This window comes from Pan troglodytes, chromosome 5, assembly GCF_028858775.2.
Source record: "Pan troglodytes isolate AG18354 chromosome 5, NHGRI_mPanTro3-v2.0_pri, whole genome shotgun sequence".
Taxonomy (NCBI): domain Eukaryota; kingdom Metazoa; phylum Chordata; class Mammalia; order Primates; family Hominidae; genus Pan; species Pan troglodytes.
Window position 1 is genome coordinate 90,835,925 of NC_072403.2, and position 24,042 is coordinate 90,859,966.

At 38.6% G+C, this 24,042-nt stretch overlaps 1 protein-coding gene across 4 annotated transcripts in view; it reads left to right on the top strand.

Annotated features, from left to right (window-relative positions):
• Positions 1 to 519: 519 nt before the first annotated feature.
• Positions 520 to 24,042, top strand: part of IRAK1BP1 (interleukin 1 receptor associated kinase 1 binding protein 1) — a 69,785-nt gene continuing 46,262 nt past the window's right edge. Inside the window, exons 1-2 of one of the 4 annotated variants that reach the window (XM_063813216.1) lie at positions 520 to 926; positions 18,390 to 18,455. In XM_063813216.1, coding sequence (XP_063669286.1) covers positions 612 to 926; positions 18,390 to 18,455 — 381 coding nt within the window. In that variant the 5' untranslated portion in view covers positions 520 to 611. The remainder of the gene's footprint in view (positions 927 to 18,389; positions 18,456 to 24,042) is intronic. The other 3 variants (XM_518596.8, XM_016955887.4, XM_016955888.4) reach the window with 3 other exon arrangements.

Sequence of the window (24,042 nt, forward strand, 5' to 3'; positions counted from 1 at the left end):
CTCTACATACAATGGGCGCCTTATAAGCACATAGCAAATGTGAAAAATATTATCAACACTGCTTTAGAGAAGATGAAACTGAGATATGAAGAATCATAAACTGTCCAAGATCACAGGGGCAAAAAGTTCACCTCAACTGACACCTCTCACGAACCACAAAAATGTGGCCGAGGGAGCCTCAAAAAGCGGTACCCCAAGCGGGGACGGTAAAGTCAGAAAAGACAAGGCTGGGGGTAATCACAGAGAAATCTAAAAACCCGCTCGGCCTCGCTACTCTTCTCCTTCCTCTGAGGTGCAGAGGCGCGGTGGGACGACAAGGAGTTGCGAGAAAGGGCAGAGCTCACTGAGGAGGCAACAGAGAAAGTCCGCTAACAATTTTCGAAGGCCGTAAGTTAAACATGTTAAAAACTGTAGCTACTCACTCAGCCGACATCTAGTAAAAAAGATGCGGCAAGATCAACAAGGCATATAGCTTGCGCCCGCCCGAAGTTCCGCGGCCTCCACACCCATCCCGGCATACTTTGCGCCGTGCACAGGCAAGCCCTGGTGCGCATTGGCCCCTTCGGCCGCCGTCGGCCGGTAGTTACTATGGAAACCCAGCTGCCATCGCTATGTCTCTGCAAAAGACCCCTCCGACCCGAGTGTTCGTGGAACTGGTTCCCTGGGCTGACCGGAGCCGGGAGAACAACCTGGCCTCAGGGGGAGAGACGCTACCGGGCTTACGCCACCCCCTCTCCTCAACACAAGCCCAAACTGCTACCCGCGAGGTGCACGTAAGCGGCACCTCAGAAGTGTCTGCGGGCCCTGACCGGGCGCAGGTGGTGGTGCGAGTGAGCAGCACCAAGGAGGCGGCAGCCGAGGCCAAAAAGAGCGTTTGTCGCCGTCTAGATTACATCACGCAGAGCCTCCAGCAGCAGGGCGTGCAGGTGAGATCTCCGCGGGGGAGGAAATAAGAGCCGGGCGACACAAAAGGGTTGGCAGATGGTCGGGCCCCACAGGCCCCTCTAGCGGGAAGGGAGATGTGGAGGGTCTGGAGCGTTTAGGACGCGTTTGTTGCAAAGGTACTCCGGGACGCCAGGACCTGGCAGAGTGAATATTTGACCCATTCTTCTCCTAGACGAAGGTAATTATTGGCCTCAGGCAAATTAAAAATAGAAGAATGCAAATTGGATAGGTTTTTATCTGGCGATATTTGCTTCAGTGATTTTGTTTTTAAATTTAAAGTGATGAAATGTTAAAACTTGAAATGTTAGTTGTAAATACTTGCCCACGTGGAGTGCTGGACACTAAATATTTTGTTTTGTTTTGTTTTTATTCCGCACCATGGAATTGGCAAGTGAAGAGCACGACCTGCTTCCTTCCGATCATGTAAAACTGTGCATGGAATGGTTCTTGAGTATGTTCCGCAAACAGTAACGTTGGGAAGTGGGGAAGAAGTTGCGTCCATTTTCATTTTATAATGATTCCCCCAAAATTTCTTCGGCCTTCTTAGGTTTAACTTAAAAGAAAAAATCAAGCCAGTATTGTGGATACCACATATACGAAATACTTCTACTTACTTAACGGAGATGTCCATGAGACAAATCACTAAACAAATCTTACCTTAAGCCTACTCCTAAGGCAAGAAAAAAAAATGAAGCCATCATTTAATCCACACAATAGCACTGTTAGGCATGTTTTAATATCCCTGTTTTCCAAATTTAAAGAGGTTAAACAATGCTCTGAACTTTAGGTAGAGCAATATTTGAACTCATGTATTCCTGAAACCAGAATGTAAGTTGCTTGCAATTCTGCCGATAATTAGAATGAAAGAAAATTAGAAATCATAGGGATCAACGATTTCAGTTTTCTCATTTTATAGAGTAGGACCCCAAAGGCCAGAGATGTAACTTATCCAGGATGACATTGAGTTGGTAAAAGTGCAGGCATTGTTACTTCCAGTCTATTGCAAGAAATTCCATACCCCGAAAAAGCAAGTCCTTATTTTTAACAAGAAAAGATATTTGAATTGCATTTATAATACAAACATACGAGTTATTACAAAGTCATTTGGACAAGATTTCTTCAAATGATTTTACAATTTAGAAAAATACAGATAATTATAAATAATGTGAGTAAAGTGGGTTTAATATGTAGAAAAATAGTTTTAAAAAACTGCTACTAGTGCTGTAGTCGTTTGAATAATGTTACAAGTTTTTAAGTTATTTACATAAAATAAAAAGAGCTCACAGGTCTCTAATATATAAAACAACATAAGCTGGGCATGGTGGCTAATGCCTGTAATGCCAACACTTTGGGAGGCCAAGGCAGGTGGATCACTTGAGGCCAGGAGTTCGAGACCAGCCTGGCCAACATGGCAAAACCCCATCTCTAGTAAAAATACAAAAATTAGCTGGGCATGGTGGCACAGTCCTGTAATCCCAGCTACTAGGGTGACTGAGGCAGGAAAATCTCTTGAATCCGGGAGGCGAAGGTTTCAGTGAGCCGAGATGGCGCCACTGCACTCCAGCTTGGGTGACAGAGACTCTGTCTCAAATAAGTAGTAAGTAAATAAATTAACTAAGTCCAACTTAGAGTAATCAAGATTCAGTGTTCAAGGCAAGACATAAGAAAGACAGTAACCTCCCAATTATCTCTGCTAATGGATGAAAGCAGTCAGGTAGATAATTTGTTCAGGAGATAATACAAAGTATCATTTATATTTTCAGAATGAATTATGGGTCTTCACAAAGTCTGTATTCATTTTAAACTTTAGAATTCTGAGCTTTAAGGTTTATAAACATCACTTCCCTGCTTAAAGGGCTCCTCATAATCCAAACTCCTTTGCTTAAAAGATGGAGCCTGAGCCGAGCGTGGTGGCTCACGGTTGTAATCCCATCACTTTGGGAGGCCGAGGAGGGCAGATCACCTGAGGTGAGGAGTTCAAGACCAGCCTGACCAACATGGTGAAACCTCGTCTTTACTAAAAATACCAAAATTAGCCAAGCATGGTGGTGCATGCCTGTAATCCCAGTTACTTGCGAGGCTGATGCAGGAGAATTGCTTGAACCCGGGAGGCGGAGGTTGCAGTCAGCTGAGATCGTGCCATTGCACTCCAGCCTGGGCAACAAGAGTGAAACTCCGTCTCAAAAAAAAAAAAAAAAGATGGAGCCTGACTATCCTCATTTCCTATCATATCTTCCTCCCCTCTATTGTATTTTTCTTTAAGAATTAGCCCAAGTCTGAGCTATGGAAGTGAGACACTGTCTCAAAAAAAAAAAAAAAAGAAAAGAATCAGCCCAAATTCACCTTCTTGGCATTCCTTTCCTAATATAACACTAATCCCTGCCATGCAACACTTCACTCCCTATACTTGTAATAAAAACTTATCCTGTATCATAATTCTTAATTTACTTGTGTCTCCTCCATATTCTAAATTTCTCCAGAGCCAAGACCATTTGTTCTTTTTTTGCCTGTATGAGTTATGGTCCATACACTTCACATAATGTGTACTCGGAAAATGCCTTCTGAATGAATAATAGAAAAAAAATGAAACAATAAGTGAAGAAATTATTCAGCTATGGTATAGATCATAGATTTATGAACTTGTGTGAAGGTATAATCCTTACTTCTAGCGTGGTTTTCATTGAAAAGTGTTTTAAAGTTCTAAGCAATATTTACTCATTCAACCAACAAACATTAAGCCTTTCTTTTCATTGTTCATTTTTGGTTTTGGTTTTTGTTTTTTTTTTTTGAGATGGAGTTTCGCTTTTGTCGCCCAGGCTGGAGTACAATGGAGGCAGTCTAGGCTCACTGCAACCTCCGCCTCCCAGGTTCAAGCGATTCTCCTGCCTCAGCCTCCCAAGTAGCTGGGATTATAGGCGCCTGCCACCACGCCTGGTAATTTTTGTATGTTTAGTAGAGATGGGGTTTCACTATGTTGGCCAGGCTGGTCTCGAACTCCTGACTGATCCCCCACCTCAGCCTCCCAAAATGCTAGGATTACAGGCGTGAGCCACTGCGCCTGGCCCATTGTTCATTTTTAAACAATACTTTATATTGTCTTAGTTTGTTTGGTCTGCTGTAATGAAAAACCATAGACTGGGTAGCTTATAAACAACAGAAATGTGTATCTTACAGTCCTGGAATCTGGGCATCCAAGATCAAGGAGCCAGTAGATTTGGTATATAGTGAATGCTACCAAGAATTACCCTGATATCTCTGCTTCCCCTTTATTTTCTTCTCTCTCCAACTGTAGGCATAAAATGACCTCACAATGTCTGGTCCTCCCTTCACAAAAGTGTTTCGGTCACTCAGGATGCATATCTAAGTTCTAGTGCAAGAGAGGACTAGGAGTAAATGCTGAAGGGAGTGTTTAACCCGTTTAACCCATTGCAGTATGAGCAAGACTACTGTAAGATTCCTTTAACACAGTGCAACCAAAAGACAGACACCTTTTCTCCTTTTTGCTTCACAACCACCTCAGCCACCATGACACCCAGTAGGAGGTATTCCACAGGAGCAGCAGAAGAGAACTTACCTTACATCATGACACATCAAGGCATATAGTTCTTGCAATGGACTAAATGTTTGTTTCCCCCCAAAATTTATAGTTGAAACCTAATCCCAAGTATGATGGTATTTGGAGGAGGCTTTTAGGAGGTGATTGGGACATGAGGATAGGGCTGTTTATAGATGAGAACTCCAAGGACCAGAGTGATTATTGGCAGGTTGCTTGCACACGGTCACAGCCAGGAAGTGGCAGAATTTTAACCTTAGGGTCCATGCTCTTAACCACTACAGGATGTTGCTTCTTTATTCTCTTGACAGTGGATAATTGAGATTTTAGGTAGGGAAGATGTCACTGATGCTATTGATACCACTACCTATATCCTTTGGCACTTCACATTTGTGTGCATGCAGGCCCAGCTTCCATCTGACAACATTTGTAAATTCTTTGCCTGAAAGTGAAAGCTTTCCCTGGCTGCCGGAATCCATTCTCTGCAAATGGGGCCAGAGTGTAATGCCAGGGAATTAAAGTCCTCTCCCCCAGCCCCAGCAGCCTTCATCTGAAGGCTAATGTAGAACTAGAATGACTGAGGGAAATGAATGGAAAGAGACCCCAGCATCTTCACCCCTTGGGGTCGGATAATTCTGAGGTATGTGTTCCACCCTGTTTCCTAGAGTTTCTCTGCAGGATTAAATTTGAGCTGACCACAGCAGTAATTTGCTTGACAACACATCCTTTAGTGCCTTTCTTTCCTTATCTGTCTTGCATCCCACTCTGTTAATGGTGTTTTTTGGGATCACCTTCAAAATTAACTGTATGCAAATCTTTGTCTTAGGATATGTTTCTAGGGGCACCCAAATTAAGATAAGAAGTAGTGGCAACAAATTGAACATAGGCATTGGCTAAAGTTTTTCATTATTAAAAATGGTCACAACATGAATGTCCTTGTAAGCTATATATTTATACATGTCCTTAATTACAGGTTAAGCATCCCATCCAAAATGCTTTACCAGAAATGTTTTGGATTTTGGAAGTTGTGGATTTGGGAATATTTATATTTTATATGTACCAGTGGAATATTTGTAATCTGGAAATCCAAAATTCAAAATGCTCCAGTTTCCTTTGAGTGTCATGTTGGCGCTCAAAAAGTTTAAGATTTTGGAGCATTTTGGATTTTCGGATTAGGGATCCTCAACTGGTAATGTTCTTTGGACATTAATTCCTGGATTATGTATATTTGAAGGCTTATGTAAAATTGTACTCTAAAAATATACGTTTACATCTTCACTTGGCACAGTAGGCATTATTTTCTTCTGTAATTTTGCCAACTTAGCAGTCCAAGAAATGATACTGCCATTTCTTTTTTATCATTTGAACTTAAACTTTTTAAATATAAATTTCTAGTTCACAATATTTTACCCATTTTTCTATTGTCTTTACCTTATTAAATTGATAAGAACCTTAAAAATTAAGATTGTAAGTAACCTGGCCAGGCACGATGGCTCATGCCTGTAATCCCAGCACTTTGGGAGTCTGAGGCAGGCGGATTACTTGAGATCAGGAGTTCAAGGCCAGCCTAGCTAACATGGTGAATCCCTGTTTCTACTAAAAATATAAAAATTAGCCAGGCATGGTGGTGGGCGCCTGTGTCTCAGCTACTCCGGAGGCTGAGGCAGGAGAATCACTTGAGCCCAGGAGGCAGAGGTGGCAGTGAGCTGAGATCACGCCACTGCACTCCAGCCTAGGTAACAGAGTGAAATTCTGTCTCAAAAAAAAAAAAAAAAAAAAGATTGTAAATAACCTGTCATATGTTGCAAAAAATTTTCTCAGTTTTTTATTTGCTGTATAACTTAGTTTATAGTATTGAACTTTCAAAATCTTAAAGTTTTGTTTAGCCAAATTCATTAATTTTTTTCTGTATTTTTTTCTACCTTTGTATATAATGTTTATTGGGTGTATTGGGTTCTTCTCAAGCATAAAGCTATATAACTTTTTTTTTTTTAAACACAGGGTCTCATTCTGTTGCCCAGTATGGAGTAGGGTGATACTATCATTGTTCACTGCAGCCTAAAACTGCGGGGCTCAAGCTATCCTCCCACCTCAGCCTCCCAAATAGCTAGGACTGCAGGCACGCACCTCCATGCCCAGCTAATTTTTTATGGAGACGGGGTCTTACTATGTTGTCCAGGCTGGTCTCAAACTCCTGGCCTCAAGCAGTCCTCTCACCTTGCCCTCCTGAAGCACTGGAATGCCAGGCATGAGCCACCACACCTAGCCTTATAGAACTATTAACTAATATTTCCTGGTCTCTTAAGGAACCTTTGTAGTATATTAGATATGTGTACTGTGCTTGGAATTTACTTTGGTATAAGGATAAGAGTTTTGTTTTCTCTTAAATAGGTAAGTAGCTGAATTGACACCATTTACTGAAGTCTGTCTTTCCCTTACTACACATGCAAGAACCTTGCTTTACATAATTGAAAGTCAAGTTGTAATATGGGCTTTCATTGTCAAGGCTCTACATACTTTGATGTAGTTCTCTTGGCTTTACCTTCATCTTCCTGCATGATACTAAAATGGCTGCAACATTCCCAAGCCTTACATCTTATACCATAGCTTAAAAAGAAAAACAATAGTCTTTGTTTCCTGCAACCATATTTATTTTTAAAAATCCTACAGTTCACTCTAAATAGACAACCTAAACTTATTTTTGTGGCCAGAGAAATGCCAGACCAATTAGCTTAGATATGGATTTCTGTCCATCTTTTAACCTAATCCTGTAGCAAATCAGATGTGATCATCCTAAATAGTTTAAACCTATTACGGCTTACCCTGAATCACATAGTTACTGCTCAGAGGTAGTAGGGGAAGAGTGTATGACATGAGGATTCCGTATTTCTTGTTTTACCTACTGCTTTGAAATGTTACTGGTTATTGCTATTTGTAATCTTCACATGTTCTTGAATTAGTTACAGAATTAATTAGTTCATTTGATCCTTGTTACGGTCCTGTGCCAGTACTATCCTGTTTAAATTATTATCTTCATAAAGCATTTGTAGGGCAAGTTCTCCCCTCATTACTCTTCTGAAAAAAATTCCCTGTCTGCAAGGAACAGAGGGACATTTTAAGTGACAACATGAAATTATAGTCAGAAATTCCAGAGGGTGGAAAATTTCTATACAAAAAATTTCTATTTATATTTTGCATTCAGTTTACAAATTAATTTCAGGATAATGGCTGATTTTACAGTGTTGTGTCCCAGTCCATTTATTTAAATGCTTTGTTTTTCTGTAAAGTTTTTTGGTTTTCTAGGAAATACTCTTCTAGACATTGACCTAGGCAAAGAATTTATGATGAAGACCCCAAAAGCAAATGCAACAAAATAAAAAATAGACAAATGGGACTTAATTAAACTAAAGAGCTTCTGCACAGCAAATGAAACTATCAACAGAGTAAACAGAAACACTATAGAATGGGAGAAAATATTTGCAAACTATGCATCTGACAAAGGTCTAATGTCCAGAATCCTATAAGGAATAAGCAGGAAAAAAAACAATCTCGTGAAAAAGTGGGCAAAGGAAATGAGTAGACACTTCTCAAAAGAAACCATACAAGCAGCCAGCAAACACATGGAAAAGTGCTCAGCATCACCAATCATTGGAAAGATGCAGATCAAAACCACAGTGAAATACCATCTCACACTAGTAAGAATGGCTTTTATTAAAAAGTCAAAAAATAACAGATATTGGCAAGATTGTAGAGAAAGAGGAGTGCTTATACTCTTGGTGGAAATGTAAATTAGTTCTGCCACTGTGAACAGCAGTTTGGAGATTTCTCAAAGAACTAGAAATAAAATTACCATTTGACCTGGCAATCTCTTTGCCGGGCCTATACCCGAAGGTAAATAAATTGTTCTACCAAAAAGACACATTCATTTGTATGTTTATTGCAGCACTATTCACAATAGCAAATACATGGAATCAACCCAGGTGCCCATCAACAATGGATTAGATAAAGAAAATGTGATGCTTATACACAATGAAATACTGTGTAGCCATAAAAAAGAACAAAATCATGTACTTTGCAGTAATATGGATAAGGCTTGAAGCCATTATCCTACCCCAGTGCAGAAACAGAAAACCACATGTTCTCACTTACAAGTGAGAAGTAAACATTGGGTACACATGGACCCAAAGATAAGAACAATAAACACTGGGAACTCCAAAAGTAGGGAGTGAGCACAGAAGTGGTTGAAAAAGTAACCACGTAGTGTTTCCTACTTGGGCAACGGGATCAGTTGTACCCCACACCTCAGCATCACGCAATGTACCCATGTAACAAACATGCACATGTACCTTCTGAATCTAAAATAAATAAATAAAATTAAAAATATATATATTGAATAGATGGGATGTTTTCCCAGAAGATTTTAAAAGACCGTTTAAAGTTTTATGGTTTTCTTCTTGTTTACTTTTTTAAATTTTATTCCTATGAAAATAATTTTTATGGCTATTGAGATTGTTATCATCATGATTTGTGCTTCCCTATTGATATGGTTTGGCTCTGTGTCCCCACCCAAATTTCATCTAGAATTTTAATCCCTATGTGTCAAGGGGGGGATCTGATGGGAGGTAATTGAACTATGGGGGCAGTTTCCTCCGTGCTGTTCTTGTGAGAGTGAGGGAGTTCTCATGAGAGCTGATGCTTTAAAGTGTGACACTTTATCACTCTCTCTCTCTCTCCTGCCAATATGTAAGACGTGCCTTGCTTCCCCTTTGCCTTCTGCCATGGTTGTAAGTTTCCTGAGGCCTCCCCAGCCATGTGGAACTGAGAGTCAAACCTCATTTGTTTATAAATTACCCAAACTCAGGTAGTATCTTTATAGCAGCGTGAAAATGGACTAATACACCCATATTACTTAAGTAGTTATTCCTGTCTTGGCCATTTTGTCTTAAAACTCTGCCTTTTGTATTTAGAAATAAACAGTAGCTTAATCAAGAAAACTTAGCAGAGTAGGCTGATATATTTCAATATTTTTCAGTTTTGTGCCCCTTATAGCAGGCTTTCTCAATCTTGGCAGTATTAACATTATGGACTGGATAACTCGTTATTGTTGGGGGCTGTCCTGTGCATTGTAGGATATTTAACAGCATTCCTGGCCCCTACCCATGGGGTGACCAGCATGTCCTCCTTTACCTGGAACTGTTCAAGTTTTAAAACTGGCAGGTCCATGTCTGAGGAACCTCCTCAGTTTGAGTTTCACAGGGACACTTGATCATCTTGTGTATCCACTTAGTAGTGTATTCCTCTTCCCCAGCTGTGACAATAAAAAATGTCTCCAGGCATTGGCAGATGTCCCCTAGGGCAAAATCATCTGGTGGAGAACCACTGCCCTATAGAGAAACAAAAAATCTCATACTCTGTGTTGGAACCCGCCAGCCAGACTATCAGAAATGTATCTATAGTGAAACAAAGTTAGGTTTATTTAGCATGATGCAACAAAGAATAATGCATCTCAAAGGACCTTAGGAGTGTTTCAGAAACAGGTATTCAGGAGGAGCCTCTTAAAGGTTTTGGCCTTGTGCTGAATAGTTCCAGGAAAGGATCAGTGAAGCAGACAGGGACAGTTTGGTGATTGGCTATTTTATTAATTTTTTCATAGGAAACCCAGAGGATTACAGTTAGGCTAGGTGTGCCTTTGGTAAAGGCACAGCAATCAAGCAGAAAAAGAATGTTAATTATTTTTTGTGGTTGCAGGTCTGTTAGTTTCTGTTAGAAACTTTGGCTCTGTTAAAAACTTTCCTTAGATTCTATGTCCTCTGGAAACATTGTTTATGTTCTGCTTAGACCTTCTCCATCTGATTGTCAACAGGCAATTTTTATTTCTCCATTCCCTGTAATATTATTTAGAATTTCAAAATATATCAGATATTTTACTATATAGGGAAGCAAGATAACTGTCTTCTTATATGGGTTGTTTTCAGACTGCACACACTTCACTTTAAAAACTACTGGGCTGGCATAGGTTCCAAGATGGCCAAATAGGAACAGCTCCAGTCTACAGCTCCCAGCGTGAGCGATGCAGAAGACGGGTGATTTCTGCATTTCCAACTGAGGTACTGGGTTCATCTCACTGGGGCTTGTCAGACAGTGGGTGCAGGACAGTGGGTGCAGCCCATGGAGTGTGAGCCGAAGCAGGGCGAGGCATCACCTTACCCAGGAAGTGCAAGGGGTCGGGGAATTCCCTTTCCTAGCCAAGGGAACCCGTGACAGATGGCACCTGGAAAATCGGGTCACTCCCACCCTAATACTGTGCTTTTCCAACAGTCTTAGCAAACGACACACCAGGAGATTATATCCCGCACATGGCTCAGAGGGTCCCACACCCACAGAGCCTCGCTTGCTGCTAGCACAGCAGTCTGATATCGAACTGTAAGGCAGCAGTGAGGGAGGGGGAGGGGCTCCGCCGTTGCTGAGGCTTGAGTAGGTAAAAAAAAAAAAGCAGCCAGGAAGCTCAAACTGGGTGGATCCCACCACAGCTCAAGGAGACCTGCCTGCCACTGTAGACTCCACCTCTGGGGCAGGGCATAGCTGAACAAAAGGCAGCAGAAACTTCTGCAGACTTAAATGTACCTGTCTGACAGCCTTGAAGAGAGTAGTGGTTCTCCCAGCACGGAGTTTGAGATCTGAGAACGGACAGACTGCCTCCTCAAGAGGGTCTCTGACCCCCGAGTAGCCTAACTGGGAGGCACCTCCCAGTAGGGGCCAACTGACACCTCATACGTCTCAGAGGGTGCCCATCTGAGATGAAGCTTCCAGAGGAAAGATCAGGCAGCAACGTTTGCTGTTCTGCAATATTTGCTGTTCTGCAGCCTCCGCTGCTGATACCCAGGCAAACAGGGTCTGGAGTGGACCTTCAGCAAACTCCAACAGACCTGCAGCTAAGGGTCCTGACTGTTAGAATGAAAACTAACAGAAAGGACATCCACAACAAAACCCCATCTGTACGTCACCATCATCAAAGACCAAAGGTAGATCAAACCACAAAGATGGGGAGAAACCAGAGCAGAAAAGCTGAAAGTTCTAAAAATCAGAGTGCCTTTTCTCCTCCAAAGGAATGCAGCTCCTCGCCAGCAACAGAACAAAGCTGGACTGAGAATGACTTTGACAAGTTGAGAGAAGAAGGCTTCAGACGATCGGTAATAACAAACTTCTCTGACCTAAAAGAGGATGTTCAGACCCATTGCAAAGAAGCTAAAAACCTTGAAAAAAGATTAGATGAATGGCTAACTAGAATAAACGGCGTAGAGAAGACCTTAAATGACCTGATGGAGCTGAAAACCATGGCACAAGAACTACGTGACGCATGCACAAGCTTCAGTAGCTGATTAGATGAACTGGAAGAAAGGGTATCAGTGATGGAAGATCAAATGAATGAAATGAAGCAAGAAGAGAAGTTTAGAGAAAAAAGAGTAAAAATAAACGAACAAAGCCTCCAAGAAATATGCGACTATGTGAAAAGACCAAATCTACGTCTGATTGGTGTACCTGAAAGTGACGGGGAGAATGGAACCAAGTTGGAAAACACTCTTCACGATATTATCCAGGAGAACTTCCCCAACCTAGCAAGGCTAGGTTGAGTTCTCACTCAAAGGTGGGAACTGAACAATGAGAACACTTGGACACAGGATGGGGAACATCACACACCAGGGCCTGTCTTGGGGTGGGGGTAGGGGGTAGGGATAGCATTAGGAGATACACCTAATGTAAATGACGAGTTAATGGGTGCAGCACACCAAAATGGCACATGTATACATATGTAACAAACCTGCACGTTGTGCACATGTACCCTAGAACTTAAAGTATAATAATAAAAATTTTAAATAAATTAAAAAATCACTGGGCTAAAGTAAATAAGTATTTTACTGGTTCTAAGATTGTTTTTCAGAGAGAAAAACAATAGAAGTGTAGAAGCAATTCGATAAAGAAAGGAGTCTTTTCAACAAATGTTGCTGCAACAGTCAAATGTCTGTATGCAAAAAAATGAACCTCCACACTCACCTCACACCTTATACAAAACTTTGTTCAAAATTGGTCAATATTGAGCATGTAGCATCTGTTGCCTGTTACCAGGATAGAAGTCCAAGCACTTCTGCCCACTGCATTTTGGTATGAGAGTCACCAAGAAAACACAATGCAGTCAAGCACTGGATGGAACAAACCTTACTTATGTAGAGAAAAGACAAGAGTGAGATCAGAGTCAGTAGTAGATGTCAGTCCCCCATGGCCAGCAACTGCTTCCCAGCAGCTAGTGCAGGGGCAGTTGACCTACATGCACATCTCTTGTGCTGCAACAGAAGGACTCAGTCCCCTTCCTGCAGGGTACAGATATAGTAGTGAGGTTGGTCAGGTGTCATATGACATACAACCTTTAAGTAGAAGCAAAAAGTACATACTGAGTCTGAAATGGGGAAGGTATTCCCATACAAGGAAACAAGCCCAGCACAAGCTCTGAAAGATACTTTATCTCTTAGTAAGCAAGTGTTCCAGGGCCACAGCCCATTCCTGGGCAGTTGAGTGTAGATCAAAAGACTATAGCATGAGATTGCCTTTCCCAACAGTAAAACACAAAACTTCTAGAAAAAAAGAAAAGGAGAAAATCTATTTGACCTTGGGATTGAAGATGAGTTTTTAGATACAGAGGTTGAGTATCCCTTATCTGAAATGTTGGGACCAGAAATGTTTCAGATTTCAGATTTTTATTTTGGAATATTTGCATTATATACTTAATGGTTGAATATCCCAAATCCAAAAATCTAAAATTCAAAATTCTCCAAGGAGCATTTTCTTTGAGCATCATGTTGGTGCTTAAAAAAAAGTTTTGAATTTTTGAGCTTTTCGAATTTTGGATTTTCACATTTAGGATGCTCAACCTGTGTTACCAAAAAGCACAGTCCATGAAACAAACAAAAAGATAAATTGTATTTTATGACAATTAAAAACTCACTTTGTGAAAAACATTGTTAAGAAAATGAAAAGTCAATCTATAGACTGGGAGAAAATATTTGTAAATTACATAGCTGATAAAGGACTTGTATCTGTTAAGAAAATGAAAAGTCAGTCTATAGACTGGGAGAAAATATTTGTAAATTACATAGCTGATGAAGGACTTGTATCAAGAACATATATAGACCTCAATTCAGCAGTAACAAACAGCTCAATAAAAATGCACAAAAGATCTTAACAGACACTTCACCAAGGAACTTATACAGATGGCAAATAGGCACATGAAAAGATACTCAACATTACTTGTCAATAGGGAAATGGAAAATAAAACCACAATGAAATACTGCTATGTACCTATTAGAATGGCTTAAATACAGTAACACTGATACCAAATGCTGGGAAGGATACAGAGCAACAGGAATTCTCATTCATTGCTGGTGAGATTGCAAAATTATATGGCCACTTTGGAGGGTAGTCTTATAGTTTCTTATAAGTTAAATATAGACTTATCATAGAAGTCAGCATTCTAGGATAATTTGCCGAAGTGAATTGAAAACGTAAGTACATATAAGAATCTGTACACAAATGTTTATAGCAGCTTTATTCATAACTTCTAAAACTGGAAGCAGCCAAGATGTCTTTCAGCAGTGGCATGGATTAAAAAAATTGTGGTACATCCATGCAAAAGAATATTATTCAGCAATAAAAAGGAATGAGAATTGATTCACAAAACAATGTGAGTGAATTTAGCTGCATATTAGTCAGTGAAAGAAGCCAGACCCAAAAGCTTTGAATTTTATGATTCTATTCATATGATCTTCTGGAGAAAAGCAAAACTATGGGGAACGAAAACAGATTAGTGGTTAACAATCTGTTGGAGGGCAAAGTGGTTGACTAAAAGAGATGCACGGAGAAATTTTTAAGGTGAAAGAACTATTCTTTATGGTACTGGAGTGGTACATACATGACTTTATGCATTTGTCAAACCTCATAGAGCTGTAAATCACAAATAGTGAAGCTTGATGTATGTAAACTGGAGGAAAAAGGCATCAAAGAGCCTATCACAGGATCAATCCCAGGATAAAATTTATTCTTTTGACAAATGAACCCAGTTCTTACAAATGAGTGACATAACTGTGCTTAAGGTGATAGGGGCAGGGAGTGTCCTAAATTACTGGAAAATGGTGTTTTGACTGGAAATTATAAGGATGAAGAATAAAGATACAAAAACTCCATGCTCTAGTTGGTAAATAAGTTTTCCAAAGGGGTATTTGTTAATAAGTCTGAAAGTGCTTTACATGTATACTGGGGTTAAACAAATAAATAAGTGGATAGTGGATGGTGGGAGCCAGGTTTCTCACTATCAGAGAGGGAAGTTACAGATAAAAATGGAAGGTTAAAATGAATTCTGTGATTCAGGATTAGAGTTGAAAACATCAGTGTGAACTCATGTTTACCTTTGTATATTGTACAGGTGGAAAAATACAGAAAATTTTACATGTAAGTTAGTATCTGTGTGCGTATATATATATATCTATGCATATATATATGTAACCTAGCTCTGTCCACTGAGAGAGCCTAGAAGGAATGACACCCCAATAGCAGTGAGCAGTCTCAGCATTCAGATCTTGGTTCTACATATGAATCTCAAAGAAAAGGTGCTATGCTTCTTGGAGAAAGGGCTTATTCTAGGACTGGGGCAAGGAAACTGCATAAGCCTATAATATCTTGCAACAGAAAGTAAGAAAGTGCTCAAAAAGTAAAGGAAAGGGGTATGTCAAACAGATAAAGGAGCCAACCTGAAAGAAGTCCCAATGGCCAAAGCTAGAACAATTGAGCAACAAAATAAATAAAGTAGTATTTATTGAGTGAGTGTGGGCTGCACTTAGTGACATGCTTCCAATTAATAAAGTATGGAAAGGGGAAAATAGTAACTTTACAGTGGAGGAAACTGGCAAACACTACTTTACCCAAGTGACCAGTATTAGTATCTGGAGTAGTGTCATGTGGATACCATGTACTGCCTGATGTGTTGTGATTAAAAAGGCATTTCACCTCTATGGTATTCTTTCCTAAAATTTATAACTCCAGTCTAATCATGAGAAAACATCAATGTCAAAATGAGGGACATTCTGCAAAATACATGACCAAAACTTTCAAGGTCATGAAAAACAAAGGAAGACTGAGAAACTATCAAGAGACCAGAGGAGACTAAGGAGACTTGATGAATTAATGCAATACAGTATCATGGATTTGATCCTGTGGTAGTAAAAAGGACATTTAATAGAAAAACTGGTGAAATCCAAATAAAGTTTGGAGTTTTGTTAATGGTAATCTACTAATGTTGGCTTTTTAGGTTAGACAGATGTACTATAATATTAACATCAGAGAAGTCTGAAAGTGAGGTAGATGGGACCTCTGTACTATCTTGGTAACTTCTCTGTAAATTTAAAATTATTCCAAAATTAAAAGTTTATTTTAAAAAGTTCAGGCCAAGTGTGATGGCTCATGCCTGTAATCCCAGCACTTTGAGAGTCTAAGGTGGAAGGATCACTTCAGGCCAGGAATTTGAGACCACCCTAGGCAAAATAGCAAGATCCTATCTCTACAAAAATTTTTTTAGAAAATCCGGGCATGGTGGTATGTGCCTGTTATCCTCCTAGCTACTCAGGAGGCTGAGGCAGAAAGATTGCTTGAGCTCAGGAGTTCAAGATTACGGTGAGCCATGCTTGTACCACTACACTGCAGCCTGGGCAGCAAAGCAAGACCCTGTCAATCAGTAGTTAAGAACAAAATGTAGAATATAATTTTATTTATGAAAAAGTCTGTATATAGATCTAGATACATTTATATGCATTGATGGTTTATTAAAATGTTTACTAAAATATTAACAGTAATGGGGTTTGAGAATGTTATTTCTTTTTGATTATTTTCTCTAGTATTAGATTTTCTTTGATTAGCATGTATTTTTATTTTAAAAACACTATTAAAAACAAATATAGCAATAAAAGATACTTTTCTTTCCAATTACCTTTCATAAAATTATCTCTCTAATAATTTTTCAATCAGAAGTTTATCAAGTGAAGTGGGAGAAAAGTGAAAAATGAGACATGTTTTATGACATATGTTTACATGTCATAAAATATTAAATGACAAAAAAGTTTCATGTTAAGTGAAAAAGTGATTGCAAGCAATATATATAGTACAGACCCCTAATTCTTGCAGTCAGTCTTGGTCCAAAAATATTAAATGTAAAATTCCAGAAATAATCCATAAGTTTAAAATTGTACACCATTCTGAGTAGCGTGATGAAATCTCTGTGTCCTGCTCCGTCCCACCTGGGCATGTGAATCATACCTTGTTCAGTGTGTATCCATACTGTATGTGCTACCTACCCATTAGTCACTTGTAGCTGTCTCGGTTATCAGAGCAGAAAAAAATGTTATATATAAGGTTGGATACTATCTATGGTTTCAGGTATCTGCTGGAGGTCTTGGAATTTATCCCCTGTAGATAAGGGAGAACTACTGTACTGTTTAAGGGAGAACTACCGTACTGTTTTGTACTTAACCTGTATTCTAAATTTTCCACAATGAGTAGGTATTACTTTCATAATAAAAATATTGCGTTAATATTTTCATGGGACTGACAGACATCAGAGTGATATTTGGAACTTGAGTCAAAAGCTTTTAACTTAGGTTAAAACTTTTAAGAATTTTTCTGGATAACATAAACTGCTTGTAATTAGTTTATATCTTAAAATTTAGATGCAACCATGTCTTCTTCAAATAACATAATTAAATTACTTGGCATAATCATATATTGATTTAACATATATTTTGAAAGGTACAAAAAAAATTACATAAAATATAAGTTTTGCTTGTCCCCAAAGAATGAGAGTAGCTGAAGATTTTAATCACTGAATTTAAAAACCCTTTTGGAAAGTAAATTAAGAAATTCAACTTTTTTGTCAGAATTATATGCCTTGTATTTACCCTGAGAATATATAAATATTAGTACTTTTCTAAAACCAAACTGGCTCAGGTTAGATGTTTCAATAAATATTTATATCATAGTGGTATAGCATCCACTTTTGGTGAGTGCCTTCTCTATGCCAAATACTTGATATACAACTTCTCATTAAATCTGCACAATGATGCTAGATGGTGTACATGGTATTAACCTGATTTGATAAATGTGGAAACTAAGGCTCAAAAAATTTAGTAACTTGCCCAGAGTTGCACATGATAAGTATTTGGTAATTTTGTATTAAAATATTTGTAAATTAAATATTTTTTAAAACACTGACACTCAACATTAAGTATACTTTATGTGCAAACAATTGCTCATAGATATCACCCTAACTTCATACTTTCATTATAAGGTAATATAAACTAAGAAATAGTTTAAAATGGAATAAAAACAGCAAGTGGGAAATAGCAGTTAATTGCCACTAAATACAATTTTAGTACGGTCATCACCCAATGTGCAGGTGACACCTACAGAAGAGAAATTTCTTTTTAGATAAAAAGCAAATAAAGTCATAACATAAAGGATTTAAAATGCTTTTCAACATTCTTTTGTTTTGCAGTGCAATTTTACCGTATTGTGATAAATATTGTTTAAAAATGAAAACCATTCAACCTTTATACAAATTAAAAAGAATAAAACTATTTTCAAATTATAAAAGGAGTGACATTTATGAAATTTTAAGCAAAATCGATTTCTGAATTCATTTTATGTCACTTTTAGGAAAGTTTTAAAACATCAGGCAAAGTTCTTTTTGCATACTTTATGTTTTTCTGATTTTAATTAGTGTAGGTTTCTAATTTATGTTTTAGAGTAATTGCATCAAATATTTAGTAATCATACTCTTGGACTTTTTCTGTTTCAGGCAGAAAATATAACTGTGACAAAGGATTTTAGGAGAGTGGAAAATGCTTATCACATGGAAGCAGAGGTATGTACTTATCTTAACAAATAATTGGAAGCAGCATGATTTTGTGGAGACAGTCATTTTTATTCTTGAACTGAAATGAATGGTGAAAAATGCTTCTCATGATATTGATAGAAGATTATTTTTCTCAAAATCATCTTGGTGTTATATATCTATTTCAGCTTTTAAATAAACTTGAGATTTAAAAGAAAGTTTAAAATGGAATAAAAACAGCAAGTGGGAAATAACAGTTAATTGCCACTAAATACAGTTTTAGTACTGTCATCACCTAATGTGCGGGTGACACTACAGGAGAGAAATTTCTTTTTAGATAAAAAGCAAATAAAGTCATAACATAAAGGATTTGAAATGCTTTTCAACATTCTTTTGTTTTTCAGTGCAATTTTACTGTATTGTGATAAATATTGTTTAAAAATGAAAACCATTCAACCTTTATACAAATTAAAAAGAATAAAACTATTTTCAGTACACTCAATTAATGACAACATTTAGTTCCTACAACTGCCTGTGCTTTTTACTTATATTTAAAGATTTAATGGCCAGGATTTTGTGAAATCAGAGTATGTTCTAGTGGTGGTTAGGTTACAGGACTGCTGTTTCTGATTCCAAACATTTTGGAGTACGTGCCTAGTACGTGCCACCTCCTTGTAACAAGAAACGAAGAGTGGGTTTATATTGAAATCTTGTATATCAAATGAGAGAATCTTTGTCTTTTGAAGTAGAAAATATCTCCATCACCCATTTCTATCTTCAGGCAGATAATACATTATTTTTCTGACTTTAAAGGTGTGACTTTAGGTTCAAATCACTTAGGCCCAGATTTCTCAAAGGTCATATAACAAGAATTAGATAGAAATTAGAACCCTGGATTCTTATCTCTTGAGAAGCAACTTCCACAATATTCTGTTTGTTGCCCCAATGCTTCCTGTAATCATTTTGTGATTTCTCCACTTAAAATTTTACTATGTCAAGGAATTTTTAAATTACTCATTATGATTTTAGGGATCCACTTGGCAAAACTTATTTCGTAGTAGTAGGAACTGAAAAATACCTTTCAAAACAGTATGAAGAGCAGTCTGATCCAAATTATCCAAATTACAGAGATTAAGAGCTGGTAGTATGTTATAGCACTCCTCCAGTAATTATCACCTGTTAGCACTTCAGATTGTAATAAATATAGATGGGAGCAAGTTATCTTAGTTAAGGAGGTTTATTATGAAGGTACCAAGGGAATAATAAGAAAAAAGAAACAGTTCCAGAAACTACACAGCCAGGCTTCATGGAAAACTGGAATGTGTTTGAAACCACTGAGTTGTCCTAGGAACTGACCTTTCAGATGCAGAAAGAGAGCATTAGAGCTGCTTGTTTTAAAACATGACTAAATGAGAGTTTGGCTAAACTCTGCTCCTCTTCCTTCTGCTTTACCTTTTTAATGTTTTATATTCATATTTCTTAAGAGAGAATCTGATTATATTTTGTATAGGGATTCCAGGTAGCCAGAATTTATATCATATCACACAGTCCAGTACGTGATTGCCTTTAGGTCAGCACCAGCAGTCAGTGGAAACCAAAGTATTGGGATCACAAGATACAAAATGTACCAACCTAAGCATTAATAACAATGTGTGGCTTTATGACTATGGATTTAGCAAACACTAGAGCCTAATGTATAACACATACCAGTATTCTTAAGTACTGTTAAATATATGGAATGAGATTAGATGGTTGGTAGACTTATACAACTCAGTAGAAGAAAAGCAAATAACCTGATTTTAAAAATGAACGAAGGACTTGAATAGACATTTATCAAAAGAAGACATACAGATGGACAAAAGGTATAGAAAAAGGTGTTCAGCATCACTAATTATTTGAGACATACAAATCAAAACTACATTGAGCTGTAACCTCACACCTATTAGAATGGCTATTATCAAAAAAGCAGAAGATTGGCTGGGCGCGATGGCTCTCACCTGTAATCCCAGCACTTTGGGAGGTCGAGGTGGGCAGATCACGAGGTCAGGAGTTCAAGACCAGCCTGACCAATATGGTGAAACCCCATCTCTACTAAAAATACAAAAAAATTAGCCAGGTGTGGTGGCGGGCGCCTGTAATCACAGCTACTCGGGAGGCTGAGACAGAAGAATCAGTTGAACCCAGGAGGTGGAGGTTGCAATGAGCCAAGATTGCGCCACTGCACTCCAGCCTGGGCGACAGAGCAAGACTCCATCTCACACACACAAAAAAAAACAACAACAACAACAACAGAAGACAGTGTCGATGAGAAAGTGGAAAAATTAGAACCCTTGTGCCCTGCAGGTGGGAATGTATGATGGTGTAACCATTATGGAAAACAGTATACAGGTTCCTCAAAAAATTAAAAATAGAACTACGATATGACCCAGCAATCCCACTCCTGGGTGTATATCCAAAAGAACTGACATCAGGATCTGGAAAAAATACCTGTACTTGCATGTTCATTGCAGCATTATTCACAGTAGCCAAGATATGGAAGCAACCCAAATGTCCATTGACAGATAAATGGATAAAGAAAATGTGTTGTATACATACAATGAAATATTATTTAGCCTTAAAAAAAAAAAGGGAAATCCTACCATTTGAAACATTGCTATGCCTGCAAGACATTATGTTAAGAGAAATGTCAGTAACAGAATGATAAGTACTGGATTATTCCACTTACATGAGGAGTCTAAAATAATCATATCATAGAAGCAAAAAATAGAAGCTGGTTGCCAAAGAATGGAGGGAAGGGGAAATGGGATTTCTTACTCAATGGGTATAAAGTTACAGTTATGCAGATGAATTCTAGATATGGGCTATACAGTGTAGTGCCTACAGTTAACACAGTGTTGTGCACTTAAAAATTTGTTAAGAGGGTAGATCTCATGTTGTGTTCTTATCATACACATACACAAAGGACACAAGGAAAATTTTGGACATGATAGATAGGTTTTTTGTCTTGATTATAGTGATAGTATCACAGGTGTATGCGTATGTCCAAACTCATCAAATTGTATATTCTAAATATGTGCAGTTTTTATATATAAATTACACCTCAGTACAGCTCCAATTTTTTTTTTTTTTTTTGAGATGGAGTCTCACTCTGTCACCCAGGCTGAAGTGCTGTGGCATGATCTCAGCTCACTGTAACCTCTGCCTCCCAGGTTCAAGTGATTCTCCTGCCTCAGCCTCTGGAGTTGCTGGGATTACAGGCACCTGGCTAATTTTTGTATTTATAGTAGAGATGGGATTTCACCATGTTGGCCAGGCTGGTCTGGCCAACTCCTGACCTCAAGTGATCTGCCTGCCTTGGCCTCCCAAAGTGCTAGGACTACAGACATGAGCCACCCAGCCTGGCCTAAATAATTTTTTTTAAAGAATAGATGAGGCCAGGCACAGTGGCTCATGCCTCTAATCCCAGCACTTTGGGAGGCCGAGGTGGGCGGATTGCTTGAGCCCAGGAGCTCCAGACCAACCTGGGCAACATGGTAAAACCCTTCTCTACAGAAAAATACAATAATAGGTGGATGTGATGGCATGCACCTGTAGACCCATCTACTCTGGAAGCTGGGGTGGGAGGATTGCTTGAGCCCAGGAGGCAGAGGTTCCAATGAGTCAAGATCATGCCACTGCACTGCAGCCTGGGCAACAGAGTGAGACTCTGTCTCAAAAAAAAAAAAAAGAAAGAAAGATTAGATGGTGGAACATTACTTTTGACATAATGTCCAAAAATTTCATTCCAAAAGGCATGAAATTCTTTATCTACCTTTCACCTACCATGCTGCTTCTCTTTGTTTCAAAGATAAAAATATTAAACTCAAGATGGGTTAAAGACTTAAGTGTAAAACCTAAAACCATAAAAACCCTAGAAGAAAACCTAGGCAATACCATTCAGGACATAGGCATGGGCAAAGACTTCATAACTAAAACACCAAAAGCAATTGCAACAAAAGCCAAAATTGACATATGGGATCTAAGTAAACTAAAGAGCTTCTGCACAGCAAAAGAAACCATCATCGGAGTGAAGAGGCAACCTTCAGAATGGGAGAAAAATTTTGCATTCTATCCATCTGACAAAGGGCTAATATCCAGAATCTACAAGGAACTGAAATTTACAAAAAAAAAAAAAATCCCCATCAAAAAGTGGGTTGGAGGGTATGAACAGACACTTCTCAAAAGAAGACATTTATGCAGCCAGCAAACATGAAAAAAAGCTCATCATCACCCGTCATTAGAGAAATGCAAATCAAAACCACAGTGAGATACCATCTCATATCAGTTAGAATGGCGATCTTTAAAAAGTCAGGAAACAACAGATGCTAGAGAGGATGTGGAGAAATAGGAACACTTTTACACTGTTGGTGGGAGGGTAAATTAGTTCAACCATTTTGGAAGACAGTGTGGCAATTCCTCAAGGATCTAAAACCCGAAATACCATTTGACCCAACAATCTCATTACTGGATATATACCCAAAGGATTATAAATCATTCTACTGTAAAGACACATGTAGACGTACATTTATTGCAGCACTATTTACAACAGCAACGACTTGGAACCAACCCAAATGCCCATCAATGATAAACTGGGTTAAGAAAATATGGCACATATACACCATGGAATACTATGCAGCCATAAAAAAGGATGTGTTCATGTTCTTTGCAGGGACATGGATGAAGCTGGAAACCATCATTCTCAGCAAACTAACACAGGAACAGGAAATCAAACACCGCATGTTCTCAATCATAAGTGGGAGTTGAACAATGAGAACACATGGACACAGGGAGGGGAACATCACATACCAGGGCCTGTCAGGGGGTGGGGGCTAGGGGAGGGATAGCATTAGGAGAAATACCTAATGTAGATGACAGGTTGATGGATGCAGCAAACCACCAGGGCATGTGTATGTAACAAACCCGCACGTTCTGCACATGTATCCCAGAACTTTAAGTTAAAAAAAAAAAAAGTCCAAAAAGAGAGCACAGAGTGAAAGAGAATAAAATAATCAAAAAAATTTATCCAAAATTTACTAAAATGCAAGATTTGAATTTCCATATTCAGTGGACCCAGTGGGTGCCCAGCACAATGAACAACAACAACAACAAACTCATCAAAGCATATTGGAAATGTTAGAACCCCAGGAATAAAAGGACTCCAAAAGTTCTAGAGAAAGAAAAATAGTTCACAAACCAAGGGTCAGAAATCTGAACAGCAATTGGACCTCTCAGTGTCAACACTGGAAGCTAGAAACTGAAAAGCAAGACAGCAACATCTTCCAATTCTGAGAGAAAACAATGTCTAATCTAGAAATCCTTACCTGGCCAAAAAACAATGAAGGAGAAGGTAATACAAGGACAAGCAGACAGGGCTGACCAGAAGTGTCACACTGTTCTTTATTTGGCCAGGATCTGATGGATTAATGCCTTCTGAAAGATGTTAAAAATGTGAAACATCACTCCTGCATACAAGGTCTCAAAACATTTCCCTACCATACGTGAGGAAGCAAACCAAGAAAGAGAAAAACAGGAGTTCCCAGGTAATGGCAAAGGAATGTCCCCAGATTCAGGAGACAGG